General features: G+C 42.6%; 1 protein-coding gene across 2 annotated transcripts in view; it reads left to right on the forward strand.

Moving 5' to 3' along the window:
* Vopp1 (VOPP1 WW domain binding protein) overlaps nucleotides 1–16709 on the forward strand; it is a 91074-nt gene that overhangs the window by 43275 nt on the left and 31090 nt on the right. For both annotated transcript variants that reach the window (XM_021164661.2, XM_021164660.2), the window contains exon 3: nucleotides 4929–5006. In XM_021164661.2, coding sequence (XP_021020320.1) covers nucleotides 4929–5006 — 78 coding nt within the window. The remainder of the gene's footprint in view (nucleotides 1–4928; nucleotides 5007–16709) is intronic.

Genomic DNA, 16709 nt, shown 5'->3' on the forward strand with positions numbered 1-16709 from the left:
ATGCATACAAAGAGAGTGAGATAGACACTCTGATGTCATCTTTGTAATATACCGAATTTCAAATTAATACCTGCTCAGGGTGATGTGTCCGATTCTATGATCTTAGTACAAGTCTACATTTGGATCAAGTCTACATTTGGATCCCAGAGTGCAGTGAGAAGCACTTGGCTAACAGAAAACAATTTCAGTTGTCCATTTCTGCCAAGCAGAAAGAAGTTCCAGGCCCATATAATTATAAGAACTGACAGGTGAGTTTGGATAAGAACGATGTTCTTTTCTCCTTTCAGCCTGAGAATTTATATATTTGGTGCACAGTAGAACGAGACAGAAAATCCATTCTGTCGTCACCATCTTTTTTATACCCAGTTTAGTACTAATGACTTCCTTTGAAACATAAATGCTTTTTCCGGGCATTGTACACTTTGAGTGTGTTAGATAATGGGCTTATTTAGTATACTATATATCACCTCGTTATGTTTTCTACTTTTAGTTGAGCACAAAGTTGTAATTAACATTTTGATTATAATTGCCTCTATTAGAAATGGCAGTGGGGTGATCTGCAGTACACCATCAGCTTTATTGGCAGAAAGTGGTGAAGGCAAAAGGACAAGAGTTTTAACCCCCTGGTGACTCTGTTCTTTTGAGTGGCTAGCGTCTGCCAGCATCTGATGCTGAGAGTCAGACCAGAGGGCAGAGGAGCCTTAGGGATGCTGAATAGTGAATGGATGTCTAGCTAAACGGGCCATAATGAATGCTTTGTAAAAGTTTTAAAAGAAGAATGTAGACAGTGGTTTGACAATGTATATTTGCAGCAGATATTTCCAAACTGGTTCCTGAAAACTGGACTTGGGCTTGGATGTTGCATCTTTCTAAAAGGAAGAATCTGAGCTAAGAACTCATAACCCACCATGCTCATGATATTCTGGGATATATTATGTGTTACATGTGATATATTAACAAACACAGGTAATAATTTCCCATATACTTAAATATTAAATACATACACACTCAAAAGTCTAGGCCAGGAGTTCTCAATCTGTATATAAGATAGACTGTCTTCTTGCTTCCTCTGTAGGATGTCAGGACTTAGGCTGTTTCTTATAAGGGAAACAGTAAAGGTGAAACATTTTAGCAAATATGGAACCGGGAAGACAATCTGATCATTAAATGCACCATGGTAGCCCCTCACATCCATTATGTAAAGTTACAGATGGAATGGACAGCCATCAGCACGGTGACAACTGACTGAGCTTTTCCTTCTCGTTTATCGTTTGCCACATAACAGATTTTCTGATTGATGAGAGAGAAGAATTGTTCTTGTTATAGCTGAGGTTAAGCCCAGAGAGGGAGACAGAGGAATCCATTTTGCAAATGTGGCATAAGCGCAGGAGAGCAGTATACTGCTCAGAAGAGCTCCACCTGGCTCCTCCACAGCCCCTGTGCTGTCAGAAGACAGTGCTCATCTGTAGCAGGTGAACAGAGTGCTCCCATGTATCAGTATCTTTATGGGAATTATGCCTTGTAAAGTTGATCGTTGCCAAACATCAAATGGTAGAATTGGAAGCAAAAATGATAGTGGCCATTTGGCCAAACCTTGTTTTACCCCAGATGTGGGGGGGCCAGAAGGTTGGTCCCACTTCGGACTGCTAACAGTAGAAAGTAACCCCAGAACCAAGAGGAATCCAAGAGGAATTAGACTTGGGGCCTCCCAGAACTACCCAGGGGTATAACAATTTTGGATACAATAGAACTTTTAGCATACCCAGTGTACTGGCTAGTTTTGTGTCAACTTGACACAGCTGGAATTACCACAGAGAAAGGAGCTTCAGTTGGGGAAATGCCTCCACAAGATCCAGCTGTAAGGCATTTTCTCAATTAGTGATCAAGGCTGGGAGGTCCCCTTGTGGGTGGTGCCATCTCTGGGCTGGTAGTCTTGGTTCTATAAGAAAGCAGACTGAGCAAGCCAGGGAAAGCAAGCCAGTAAAGAACATCCCTCCATGGCTTCTGCATCAGCTCCTGCTTTCTGACCTGCTTGAGTTCCAGTCCTGACATCCTTTGGTGATTAACAGCAGCATGGAAGTGTAAGCCGAATAAACCCTTTCCTCCCCAACTTGCTTCTTGGTCATGATGTTTGTGCAGGAATAAAAACCCTGACTAAGACACCCAGGTTTTGTTTGTTTGTTTGGGACTTTCCCAACAGTAGCTCTGAAGAATATGCTTTATGATATAGCCTATTGTACACATATGTATATATGGCAAGAATATGTCCCAGAAAACATTTCATAAAAGACGCCATCTGACATTTTCAAATCCATGTTCACCTTGATAGTATCAGTTATAATCACCTCTATATACAGCAGCAGCTGGAAAATACTGTGAGTGCATTGCCAAACCAACACCATGCTATATCTTGTATAACCTGTCAGTCATCATATTACTTCAGTCCTTTAATGATGGGTACTTGCTAAGTATAGCAAGCTCTTAATGCAAATACTGCAGTCCTTTCTGGGACTCTTTCTTGCCAATGCAAAATTCCAAGTTGAACTGAGAACCCCTGTAGCTGGTATCCATGGAATTGCAGACTCCTGTTTATGGACTCAGCTCAGGGGCCTCCTGCCATTTGCATACAGTTTACAATGCTACCTTCCTGGTATCCTTTCAGTTTCCTAGCAGAAGTGTTGAGAACAAAGAGAGATATTTAGAACAAAGAATGTGTCCCATCATTAATGTTTGGTTCAAGTGGTAATGTTCCAGAAACCTACTGACCTTCTGGCTTACTTTTCTTGTTGTGAAAAAACAAACAAACAAACAAACAAATAAAACAAAACAAGGAAGGGTTTATTTTGCCTTACTGTAGTCCATCATAGTGTGAAGTCATAGCAGTGAGCGTGGGTGGAGCTGAGTCAGTAGGAACAACAGGCAGCTGGTCACATTTCACCTGCATCAGGAAGCAGAGGGCAGTGGGTATGGGTGCTACACTCACTTTGGCTTTCTGGGTTCAAGCCCATGAAGTGTCTTAGTTAGGGTTTTACTGCTGTGAACAGACACCATGACCAATGCAAGTCTTATAAAAGACAACATTTAATTGGGGCTGGCTTACAGGTTCAGAGGTTCAGTCCATTCTCATCAAGGTGGGACCACGGTGGCATCCCAGCAGGCATGATGCAGGAGAAGCTCAAAGTTCTGCATCTTTATCTGAAAGCTGCTAGTAGAATATTAGCTTCCAGGCATCGAGGAATAGGCTCTTAAAGCCGACGCCCACAGTGACAAACCTACTCCAACAAGGCCCACCTCCAAATAGTGCCACTCCCAGGGCCAAGCATATACAAACCATCACATGAAGTGATGAGGGTGGGTCACCCTGCTTCCGTTAAACCTTTCTGGAAATGTCCTCAAAAAACAGGCAAACTCCAATGTTTGCCTTCAAGTCCCATCAGGTTAGCAATGAAGATCAGGCATCACGCTAGCCAAGTTCACTCTTGCTACCAGCAGACAGTAACCAGAGCAAAGAGCTGCTACAGTAGCCCTTAAGTCTTATTCTTTTGTTGTTTGCACCTGACATATGGATACTAGACATTGGCAAACCACTTAAATAGATGTCTATAAGAAATGCTTATCTCCTATAAATCTTGCACTTATTTATTTTGCTGTTTTGTAACAAACTGCTACAAGCTTTTTCTAGTTAAAACACCATGCTTGCATTGCCTCAGTCTCTATATATGCTAAGTGTGAGCCCAGCAAAAGTAGTTTCTCTGCTCATGGTCTCACAAGGCTGAAGTCAAGAGACTGGTTCAGTTGAACTCTCATTTAGCACATGGAGTCCTTCTGGTTCTATTTGGGCATGAGCAGATTTCAGGTCCTTATGGTTTTGGGCTGCAATCTATCTGAGATTTTCTTACAGAGTCTAGAGCTTACCTTCACCCCACATGGCTTTCCCATATTTGTGACTCTTCTTCAAACTCAGTAGGAGAATATCCAGTCTGCTCTGGCAAGGTCTTATATCACATACAATCTTAATTGTATAGTCTTGTGAAGTAGACATCTCATTTTGTTCATAGGACCCTCTGCACTGGTGGGAGAGGCATGTAGACATTCATATTATGAATCTAACATAGTTGCTAAGAATGTTCATTTTTGCAAACCATTGTAGGAACCAGACCTTTCTCTTTAGTTTATAATTGTCTAATTTCTACCCACCCTAACAGTAGGAGTACAATATCTCCCTTAAGCATTCCTCTCTCCTCCCATACATATAAGCTTATAAAAGAAGATATTCTTTGAAACATTAGTTACCCCGGAGTGCTGACTTGGTCGAGGAGGAGATGAAATCCTGACGAAGCTTAATGAGTCATTGCCGGCTTACAATTGGTCTCACCTCCAGTCAGGGACTTTCTTAAGTGGTTCTTCTGAGTTAGGACAGCCCCTGAGCATGTCTCCTGAGTCTGGGTCCTACCAGAGGCCTTGAGTATATAGAGATCTGTGGGATGAGGGAGCCTGAGCAGACATAGTCTTTATGTAAAGATGAGACTCTAAATTCACTTGAAGGGTTCCCATCGTTCTATTTTGCTATTAAAGAAGCTGAGGCTGATAGGGTTTAATAACAGAAATCACATAGCTAGTAAGTGCCCAGACCTACTCAGTTAACTCCACTCTGTAACCTGTGACTTGTGCATAACTTGTGAGGCATATCGAGGCAGGCCCACCTTTCCCATGTTCCTGGGTTAAAGTCAGCTATTACCCGTCTGTTGAAGAGCTTCCTTGGAGCACAGATCTGGTAGATTTGATGCTTTTCCAGGTCCTGGAGCCTCTCCAAAAGGAATCCATTTTGATTTTTCTAAGAATGTTTATGCTTATAATGATTCTGGATGGAACACCGTGATGAGAAAATCTACCCGCTTTATCCCAAAATTGTGTCTTCTCTCCTGCAGATGCCGTTCCTATGAAGACTGCTGTGGCTCCAGGTGCTGTGTGCGGGCCCTCTCCATACAGAGACTGTGGTATTTTTGGTAGGTTACAATTTTTGCTTGATCTTGGAAAGTTCCAGCATCGGCCTTGAGCAGCTTTTTAGCCAGTTTTTAAGATGATGTTGGAGCTGATTGTCTTGAGGAATCAGAGTCAGCGGACTGAGATTTATGACAGTTTCTGCTACCTAAAAATCTTCCCACATCTGTGTCTACTGTGCCTTAGCTTTCAAGACAGTCACCCTGCATGCTCGCACCTCCCCAGGCTCCTCACAGAGCTCGAGAGAACATACAACATCTATCAGATCATACCAGGGGCATCCTCACACCTCCCCAGGCTTCTTACAGAACTGGAGAGACCATATAACATCTATCAGATCACACCAGGAACATCCTCACACCTCCCCAGGCTCCTCACAGAACCCTAGAGAACATACAACATCTATCAGATCACACCAGGGGCATCCTCACACCTCCCCAGGCTCCTCACAGAACTCTAGAGAACATACATCTATCAGATCACACCTGGAGAGAAGGGTGGGAGGCAAACTGTCACTTAGAGAGTAGCCTTGTGCAAGTCTTGGTTCACAGAGAGACTCCAGAAAGTCTCTGGGAATAAGTTGTACTCTTGTAGCTAAGAGGCATTTCACATGCCAGGCATAGCATGGTGCTGGAGAGGGGATTTCTGTAAAATTCACTGAGCATTTCTTAAGCTCATCTCCTTGGCTTGCTTGTAGTGATCATGTCCTCCAGTACATGCAGCTAAGGATTACATCATCATCACACTCTTCATGACTTTAAAATTCTGACTGTACTGATACTGATACTTATAATGTTTCTGGAAATTAACAAGCAGCCATGTGAGTTGTTCTAAGGGTTTGCCTCTTTCTCTTGACAACTGTGAATAAGGAAGTCAACAGGGATGGCAAGTGTTTCCAACAGATTTTTTTCTTTATAGCATAGATCCTGTACCACCAGCAGCTCCTTGATCAGGCTTGGGCATTTAGCATCTGGGCATCATCTGCTCACTTGGGCCATAACTAGGCCTCCCTTGGGCACAGGTAGCCATGCCTGGGAATACTTCCCCCAAGTAAAGAGTGTTGGTGTTCTGCCTTTCTCCTTTTCTCATAGCTGCTAGAGAAAAAGCCTCTGCCTAGCAGAAGATGGCATAGAACCTGAAATAATCCATGTGAGAAAGTTACACAGCACCATACTTTATTAATCCAGTTGAGAGCTTAGTGAGTGCTGTAACCAGCTGACCAAGCATAAGCTCAGGGTTTTCAAAGTCAAAAGGCTGCAATCACATCCTTCCTGGTATAGAGCAGAGGGTCTTTACAGTGTGACTTTTGATCTTGTGGAACATTACACAAGGCCTTTCCTCCAGGTTGGTTGGTTGGTTGTTTTTTTTTGGGTTTGTTGTTGTTGTTTTACATATCAGAAACCTTCCTCAACAGGGAAGGAGGGTCCTTCTGGTGCTGTAGAGCACTTTACCAAGAGGAGAGAGAAGACAAATGTGGCTCCCAAGGGAAGGAGGTGTTGGGGGTGTGTGGAAGGAGTAGGGGGTGGGGAGGGATCAGGACAACCTGACTTTTCTTAAGCTGTTTCATTCTCCACCTCTCAACCCTTAAAAACATTAATTTAACTCAAAGTATGTATTGTTTGACAAAGCTTAGCAACTAATTTAAACAGAGTCTGACTATTAGACAACATATAGCAGTAAAATTGTGTGTCAGACTCCGGTCCTAGGGAGCCATTGTAGCTAGTCCTGTAGGAAGTATTATGATTAATCGTTCCATGAGTCTAAAGTGCAAAGAGGCCATAGTGACCTTTGTTGAAGTTTTCAAGCCTCTGCCATGTGGAGACTTACTGGCTTCCAGTGGTAACAGTACTGAAGAAGCTGTAACTGTCACCTCTAGGAGGTGACCCAGAGAGGCTGTCTGGAGGGACTTTCACAGTCCAGGTCTTCTCACCCACCCAAGGCATCTGCAACTTAGTGTTTGGATGAGTGACCATAGCTCAACTGCCTTGCTGACCAACTCTGTGGCACAGGCTCTATCTTCTATTATCTAACACTTTCTTGGGGACTTCCTACACAGTTGGGTAATTACTTCTTAGCCCTGAAGATTTTAGCTAATAGGAGAACTGAAAACCAAGGTATGTCAGCTCTGGAGATATTGAGTACCTCTGTGTAGCAGTACCTCATTAAATCTAATCAAATTGATCCCAGTGGCAGTGGCAGCACTTTCTTCACTGCCTACCTCAATGTTCTTGGTTCCCTAATGAAATAAATACACACACACACACACACACACACACACACAGAGCCTTTGTATTTTTATATGCCTTAAACAGCTCGATGGCTGGGCCACTTCCTAACCTGCACATGGCTGATCTGCCTCCCTCTGATATTCCCAAGTTACTACTTAGTAAAATCTATATTCTATCTTAGCTACACTGGGACCACTCTTCCCCAGGTCCTACGTGGCGGTTACCTCTCTGTTCCCCGCCTTCTCAGGCACAGCATCTTTCCTGTCTTCATGGCATGATGGATCATCATCTTCCTCCTTCACTCCCATGCCCGGCATCCTATATGCTCAATTTCTCCAAATAGCTAAAGCTTAACAGAGGTATTCAATGGTTAGACATACATCTTTAATTTTTTGTTAACACGAATAGACTATTAAAAACACAGGAATCTTAATCATCAAACATACATTATCCTTAAGTCCTATCATTCTTTTATTTTATCACAAAAATCAATTCTTGATCCAAAGTTTATTTTAAACTTTTTTAAACCAAAAACATAGCCTCATATTTTATAAGACATTTCATTCCTTTTTTTTTTAATTTTATTTCTCTAAACAAGAGTTGAATTCAAGGTATACACATGACATACTGTAGCAAATTAAGATTTGCTTAACTTTGCAGACTGTTAACTATCATTTTTTGTTGTAAGTTTTGAGAAATATTTCCAATTAAAATTTTACAGTTTTTTTAATTGTTCCCCCCTTCCCTCCAATGGTCTTACAGTTCCTGAGAGGAAGAAAATTTACATTTCAGCAAGAGCTTTAAAGATACACCTGACTTTGAATGGGAGAAAAAAATTGAAAACAAAAATTAAGAAAGGAGCAAGCATTTAAAAAACTAAACATATGAAATCACATTTAGACAACTTATCCTTGATATATATAAAGCTTTCTGATTAAAAAAATTAAATACTATGAGATACAACAGTAACAAATAAATTTAACACTTGCTGTAGGAAATTTTCTCTATGAGGGAGTGTTAGGCAATGTCTGTTTTTATTGAGATCTTTATAAGATGGAGAGAGAGAGAGAGAGAGAGAGAGAGAGAGAGAGAGAGAGAGAGAGCAGCATTTTCACTGTTACATAGGTGGGCATCTTTCCTATTCTTAGTTTTTTCTCCCAAAATCTTTGAGGTCTCATGCAGTTATGTCCTGATTACATACAATCAGCTAGGAAGAGTGACCAAATACGCAGATGAGAATCTAATGACCTTGCCTATCTCCTCCTTTCATAAAGGAATACTAATATTTAACAAGCCCATCGTTGGTTAAGCAGGCACAGTATTATTGAGAAATTTTAAGAAAAGTTTTTGTGATACTTTGAATGAGAATGGCCCCCATAGGCTTATATATTTAAATGATTGAGTCCCAATTGGTAGAAACTGTTTGGGCAGGATTAGGAGGTGTGGCCTTGTTGGAAGAAGTAGGGGTTGACTATGAGATTTCAAAAGCCCAGGCCAGGCCAAGTATTTCTCTCTGTCTTTGGATCAGGATATAAACCTCTCATCTACTTGGCATGCATGTCTGCTTTCTGGGATAATCATGGATTAACCCAAATCCTTAACCAATTTGTGTATGCCTGAAGAAGAAGGCTAACAGTATAAAAAGCTTAATAAGGTGTTTTGGTTTTTTTTTTTTTTATAAAGCTGCAGAATGATGTTAGCATGGTAAACTAGAGATCATTAAACAGAAAACTATGAAAACCAGACAACAGTACTCAAAAAATGTTGGCATCATGTTGTGTCCTCCAACCCCAGGTGTCTATGTTTATAAAACTGAGAAGTAAAAGCAAAAGTATTGAGGCTTTGTGGGACAAAAGCAAAGGCAGACCACAGGCACAAGGCAAAGGAGTTCTCAAAACAGGAAAAATGTCCCCTCTCAGATAGGGGAAGCAGGTTTAAAGACAAAGTAGAAATGCAGGCATTGGGACCTAGTGTAGATCCTACCTCCAGCCTCTCTCCTGAGCCACATAGCTAAGGGCTGGGCATTCCCACACTAAAAAAAGGATCTTGTACCTGTGGTCACTTTGAGTGCACATTGTCACAAAATTAATACAGTCAGCTGGTCCTTCATCCAGACTAAAACCCAAACCAAAACTGGATCTTTCCTCATGTTCTTCATGTTGTGGTTACTCACCCGCCCAGCCATAAAATTATTTTTGTTGCTACTTCATAACAATAATTTTCTACTGTTATGAATTGAGAGGCAGAATCAGAAAAATGAGCCCTCTCCCGTTGTTATCCCAACTTGGCACAGGAGGACAAGAGAAGGAGCCTCATCATGAGTTTTCTTCACAAGCCTTAAGCCTTCTCAAAGCATCATGTCTTCCTCAACTCTAAGAGTGCTCCCAAGAGGCCTACCCATCGTTCCCAAACAGGATCCTCAAAGTCCTTCTCCTCCCTGAGAGAGCTTCTCTAAGAGCCCTATGTGAGGCCCAAACTTTCTAAAGAGACCTGAGTTCAGTACACAGACTTACCTCCTAGGGGTTTTAGAAGGATTCATCCATTTTGTCTGGCAACGCTGAAGTCATTTTAGACTTTTTTGGTTTCAGTAGTCCTGTATTGTTTGCAGGAGGCTCCTCACCTGAAACTTCTTCTTAGCCAGGAAGGCAGAGTCCTCTGTTGGTCTGGGAGATCTCACTGGAGCCTCCAATGAAATATTTCATGTGAAAACGTTACATATCATCATGCTTTATTAAGTTGAGAACATAGTGAGTCCTCTAGCCAGCTGACCAATAGTAGACTTAAACCTGAGATTTTTCGTGCAGAGACAAAGGAGATTAGAGCTTGTTTGTTTGTATTTTAAGTCAAAAGGAAAAAAGGCTTCAGTCATATCACACCTAGTGTAGGCTAGAGGGTCTTTATGGTGTAACCATTGATCTTGTAAAACATCACACAAGGCCATTCCTCAAGAGCAGTGATTCTCAACCTTCCAAATGCTGCGACCCTTCAATAAGTTCCTTATGTTGTAGTTACCTCCAACCATAAAATTATTTTTGTGGCTATTTCATAACTGTAATTTTTCTACTGTTATGAGTCATAGTATAAATATCAGATAAGCAGGATATCTGATATCTGACCCCTGTGAAAGGGTTGCTCAACCAAAGATGTCATGATCCAAAGGTTAAGAACTACTGCTTTAGAGGAACTAAACTGTTTTTATGTACCACAACCCTTTCTTACCAGGGAAGGGGGGCCATTGTGACGTTGTGAGGAACTTTATCAAGAGAAATGAGAGGACATTTGTTTACAGACAAACGTGGCTCTCAAGAGACAACCTGACCTGTCTTAACCTATTTCACAATACCCATGCATAGGCTGCTAAAATTGGTAGAACGTATACTGAACTAAGGAAGAGCAACCATACTGTAAAGTGGATGATGACACATCAATACTAATTTAAGGAAAAAAGGAAACTTAGCACAACGGAACGTGAGAGACCCAAGTGTACACGCCAGAGGGCTCAGCCAACATCAGGAAGTGCTATCCTTGGAGTGCATGCACAGTTTCCAAGAACTGAGAACACGGGTTTAGACAGAGAGCCTCAGAAGATCTGTGCTCCACTTTCAATGAGATCATTTTAAAAGGGGGCTTGAGGGAGGCTCTCCAGTGGTCTCGGGTGAACCCTCTGGATGTACTTTACAGGTTCTCTCCTGATCCACAAGGGAGAAGGGAAACAGTTTCATGCAGTTTTGTTGTTTTACAGAAGAAAGTCATGAATCCTAACAATTTTAAAATGCATTGGTGGGTACATCAGAGAGAGAGGAGAAGCGTTTCTGTGGGTTGCAGATGCTGTCTGATGACATTCTTAGCTTTTGGGTTGGTAGAAGGTAGGAATCCAATAAATTTAATACATTCCAAAAGGGTTTCCAACACCTATTTAGACACTAAAGCTAGTCCAAGTCATTAGCTTCTGTACCTGCAACATTCCGGCCTCTCCACATCATTGCAGTTCTAGTTGATCTCACAGACACAGCTTCTTCATTGGAATTCTCATTCACAAGATCAAGACGTTCAGCAAAACAAGCCAGGCTGTGACAAGCATTACATGTGTTCTTTCAGTTGTTTCCTAGATTTACTTATAGACACATAAAACCATTTCCGTACACAGTGTGAAAGAAGACTACAGGAAAGAGATAAGTGGGATAGGGAGGGGAGGGCAGGACAGCAAGCAGTGGGGTATGAAGGTGTTCCACACACAGGATATAACTGAAAGAGATTGTCTTTATGGGGCCCAGCACTGTGTACTGGGAAAACACCAACTTAAAATGAAGTTGAGTACAACTCTGGAAGAGAAGATGAACTTTTCTGTCCAAACTTCCAAATGTAAGAATTTGTTTATCTCAAAACAAAAAGGGAAACACAGCAAAGGACACTTCAGCCTATGGCCTGGATTCAAGGCATGCCCTCATTTAGGAATCTTCTTTCTGAGGCTCAATGGAAGAGGCAGGACTACAGTGCAAAGAACCCTAATCCTGGGAGGAGTCATGGGTATGCTGGGTTGGTCTGCAGCATTAGATGCAGTATATTAGGGTTATTGGGAATGTCTCTAAAAATGGTTAAACTTGACAGAATGGGTGTTGAGAAATGAGAGAGAGAGAGGTTTTTTCTTTCTTTTTTTTTTTTTTTTTTTTTTTTTTTTTTTGGTTTTTTGAGACAGGATTTCTCTGTATAGCCCTGGCTGTCCTGGAACTCACTCTGTAGACCAGGCTGGCCTCGAACACAGAACTCTACCTGCCTCTGCCTCCCGAGTGCTGGGATTAAAGGCGTGCTCCACCACGCCCTGCTAAGAGAGAGATCTTACAGGGATCTATGTGCTTTTGATTTCTGGGCTAGGGCACCTGCTAGTGGTGGGGTAACTGTGAGGCTATGCATGGTGTTTGGCAGTATCTCACACAGACTGAAGCATTTGTGAGTCCCACAACTTTGCTCTTACAAGGCCAGAGCGCCAACTGCCAAAGAGTTGATTAGGTTATCAGAGCTTCAATTATGGCACAAGTTACAACTGAAGATATAGCCAGAATGCCTAGAAATGGACTCTGAAGTGCCCTAGTCAAAATATAAGCAAGCGCTCTTGGCTGACCCATACATTTCTTCTCTCTGTAAACATTCAGTGGTTAAGATTCCTGGGCTTCTGTAGAAAGGCTTCAGTGGCAACCACATTCCTGAAAGGGACAGCTTTCAGTAGACAGGAACTATTAGATTGAGATTGGTGGACACGGCGTGGATGCAGAAAGAGCAGACAGGCATCTCTGGAAGCAAAACTGACCTTTTAATCAGAACAACTGAAGGGTGGAGACTGTGCACACGGCACAGGGAGCTATGGGTGTATAGGGCAAGAAAGAGGAACTTTGGGGATATAGATTACTTGATCAGGTCAGTTGCCCTGCAGCCTCAGAGTGGCGGATACCAGCGGGTGCTTCTATGCTGATCTCCTTATCAGGAGCTTCCTGGATCCCAACAGGCCACAGGTGTTATCAGAAAAGTTAACTTTAACTGTCTGGAGTTTCTCAGTCCATCTGAGGCTTTTAGGCCATTAACCCTTCAGTAACAAGACTGCACAAAACATTTTTTAGTTATTTATTCTTGTTTTATATGCATTGGTGTTTTTCCTGTATGTATGTCTGTGTGAGAAGTTACAGATCCTGGAGTTATAGACAATTGTGAACTGCCATGTGGGTGCTAGAAATTGAACCTGGTGTCCTCTCGGAGAGCAGTCAATGCTCTTACCTGCTGAGCTCTCTCTCCAGCCCTGCACAAAGCTTCTGATACCCTTAATTTCAGAAAATGCTTCAAAGTTTTTGAGTTGGTCTTTGAAGTGAGGTGTCCCCAGAATATGAAGTAATAAGCATTTCATGCGGAAGAGGTCTGGGGCTGAGTGAGACAAAAGTCAATGGTATGTTTACTCCTCCCCTTCCTCCTCCTCCTCCTCCTTATCACCCTCTTCTTCCTCTTCCTCTTCCTCCCTTCCTCCACCTCCTCCTCTTCTCCTTCTTTTTCTTCCTCTTCCTCCTCTTCTTCTAATCAATTAATTTCTTAATTCTTTTCTCATATATCACATCCCAACTGCAGTTTCCCCTCCCTCCTCCCCACCTAGTCCTTGCCCTTCTCTCTCAGGCCTACACCTCCTCCGTTTCCCTTCAGATAAGAACAGGCCACCCAGGGACATCAACCAAACATGGCATAACAAGTTACAGTAAGACTTGGCACTACCCCTTGTATTAAGGCTGGACAAGGCAACCCAGTAGGAGGAAAAGGGTCCCAAAAGCAGGCAGAAGAGTCAGAGACAGGTTCTGCTCCCACTGTTGGGAGCCCCACAAAGAAAAGGTCCACCTTGTTTCTTGGTTCAGTCTCTGTGAGTCCCTATGAGCTCTGCTTAGTTGATTGAGTGGGCCTTGTTCTTATGGTGTCCTTGACCCCTCTGGCTCCTATAAACCTTTCTCTCCCTCTTCTCTGGGGTTCCTCTGGCACTGTCTGATCTTTGGCAGTGAGTCTCTGTATCTGTTCCTATCAGTTGCTGGATGAAGTTTCTGATTGTGCTAGGCTCCAGTATTGTGGTTTGGAAGAGAATGCATTTACGAGGCCCTGCCACCTGTAATATCTTAAGCTGAGAGTTTGTTTGTTTGACTTGTTTTTATTTACAGTCCAAACGCTGCCTCCCCTCCCGGTCCCCCTCACATATTTTCCCCCTTCTCCCTCCCCCTATCTTTTGAGAGGGTGTCCCCCTGCCAGGTATCTCCCCAGCCTGGGGCATCAAGTCTCTACAAGGTTAGGAGGATCCTCTCCCACTGGGGCCAGACAGAGCAGCTCTGTTGGGGAAGGCTTGAAATAAGTTGTCACATTTTGGAACTGTGGCTGTTTGTACCCTTCATTAACATTGTGAAGCACACGTTGCCAAATGGAAAGGAAGAGGTTCCCATACCTCTCCTGGAATGGATCCAGGCCACAGGGTCTTGTGTCATTGCTGCCAGTCACCAGGACATTGCAGAATGGAGAACTTCCCCCATTAAAAGAGGAATTGAAAAGGCAAACTAATGTAAAGAAACTGGATTACTTCTGACTTCATTTACAAAATGAAAACAACTTCTCCCAGTCAGTCCTTGGAAACCTTGCCATCTATGCTGCACAACAGAAGAGACTGCAGTGTGTGACCTGCATATGGGTCAGAATCCTTTAAAAATGACTTTCTCATTAATTGCCACAACTCTTGCCCAGGCAACATGCAATTCATTTTCCTGGCCTTTTGTCGGCTCCCCTTTTAGGAGTAAGTCCTGAGGCTAATTTTTCAATAAGGAACAGATCTGTTACTGTGCGATACCAAAGCCACAAGTTGACCTCCTGCCAAGTGACTCTGTCCTATGCTTGCTTCTGAAGTGTAAGGTACAGTGTCGATTTTCATCTAGGAGATAAAAGGTCCATCTGGCAGGGTAACCAGCATCTTAGCCTTTTCTCATGGTGAAGACCAGAGAGCCAGGCCTGTTAGGGTGACCAGCAGCATCAACTGAGAAAGTAAATCAATGCATTATCCCACCTCTCTACACGTTTCCCAAAGTACACAGATATGTATTGTGGGACTTAACACTGAAGGCAAGATAATCAGCTTTAAGAGGCAAGTCCAGCTGGGCCTGGTGGCACTGACCTGTAGTCTCAGCTCCCTAGGAGGCTAAGGCAGTTGAGTTCTATGTTCAAAACCTGCTTGGAATACAGAATGCATTCATGTCAGCTTGAGTAAGGTAATTAGACTCTACCTGAAAGTAAAAAAAGGTAAAATGGGCCGAGGATATAGGACTGTACTTGTAAAGATGGGGAAAGAGTGGAAAGGGAGAGTGGGGGGAAGACAGAGACAGACAGACACACAGACAGATAGACAGACACACACAGAGAGACAGATAGACACAGAGAGAGGACGGGGAGGGAGGGGAAGAGAGAGAGAGAGAGAGAGAGAGAGAGAGAGAGAGAGAACCCTTTGTGATTCCTACATTCTTCCTGATGAGTTTCTTGACTTCTCCAGACCTCTGAACCCATTTCCTGAGTCTGGCCAGAGCTAACTCTGGCATGTCTTCACTGAGCTTGCTGTTCTCTAGGTCTCTTCACCTGTGTCATTCTTCTCACAAGACTTCCTATTCTTCCTCTTCCTGTCTTTTAGAACCTAGCTCAAATATAGCTGAAAGAGAATACTTGTTCTTTATTTGAGGGGGGAGCTTTTTGAGACAGGGTTTCTCTATAATACTGTCCTGGTACTCACTCTGTGGAACAGATCTCGAACTCAGAGATCCACCTGCCTTTGCCTCCTAAGTGCTGAGATTGCTACCACCACTAGACTTATTTGTTCATTCTTATCTACAATTGATATCTTAGTGTAAATCTCCCAGTGCAGTGACTTATACACTTAAAGTAAAATGATGAATTTTGGTACACGTAATATATCACACAGGTCTATTCTTCCAGTCTTCATTTTTCTTATCATTTGTTATGAATAAAGAGTTGTATACATTTGCCATTCAGTTTTCACCTCTTCTATTAAAACTGCAGTTCACTGAGGTATGGGGAAGGGCCTTACCTACTGTCTTAGGATTTCTACTTCTGGGATAAAACACTGTGACTTAAAGCAGCCTGGGGAGAAAGGAAGGGATTTATTTCATCTTACAACTCTCAGGCCATACTCCATCACTGAAGGAGGTCAGGGCTGGAGCTGAAGTAGATGCCATGAAGGGACACTGTTTACTACTGGCTGGATCCTCATGGCTTTCTCTGCCTGCTTCTTTATATAGCCCAGGTCCAACTGCCCAGGGGCGGCACTGCCCATCCTTCACTTGTCCCTCCCACATCAAGCAATCAAGAAAAGACCCTGTAGATTTACCTATAGAGAATCTGATGGACACGTTTTCTCAATTAATATTTCCTCTTCCCAAAAAATGGATTCGTGTCAAATTGGTAAAAACCAAACAACATACCTACTTTACTCCCGGTGGGGTTGTGGACATCAAAGGTGCCGAACAGTTACTTGTCAAATAAATAATAAACTGAAAGAACACAAAGACTATAATTTCAGCCCTTTCCTGAGTCATCTCTGCCTGTGTCTGTTTTAAATTCCTGCTCAGTATTCCAAGATTATCTGGTAAGTGCTTATTGACTGACTATTGGCCTTCTCCATAGTCATATTACTATTCTCAAAGGTCCATCTTATATTCTTGTCTTCAACTTTTTTTAATATATTGTCTGATGTCATTAGCTATGACCAACCCTGCTGTGTCAAGACCCAGAGTATGGGCATGTTGTGTGGAGTTCTAGAAAGTTACATGGGCCAGAGCTGAAGAAGAATTTATCAGTATTGCCTGGAAGTGGCCTTTAGTGATTATCTACTAGAGAATCTTAGATGGTTTAGACCAATGTCTTATCTGTAAAGCACACACTTCCTTTGCCTGATAGGCATTATGGTCAAAA

This window comes from Mus caroli, chromosome 6 (assembly GCF_900094665.2).
Source record: "Mus caroli chromosome 6, CAROLI_EIJ_v1.1, whole genome shotgun sequence".
In the NCBI taxonomy this organism is placed as follows: Eukaryota; Metazoa; Chordata; class Mammalia; order Rodentia; family Muridae; genus Mus; species Mus caroli.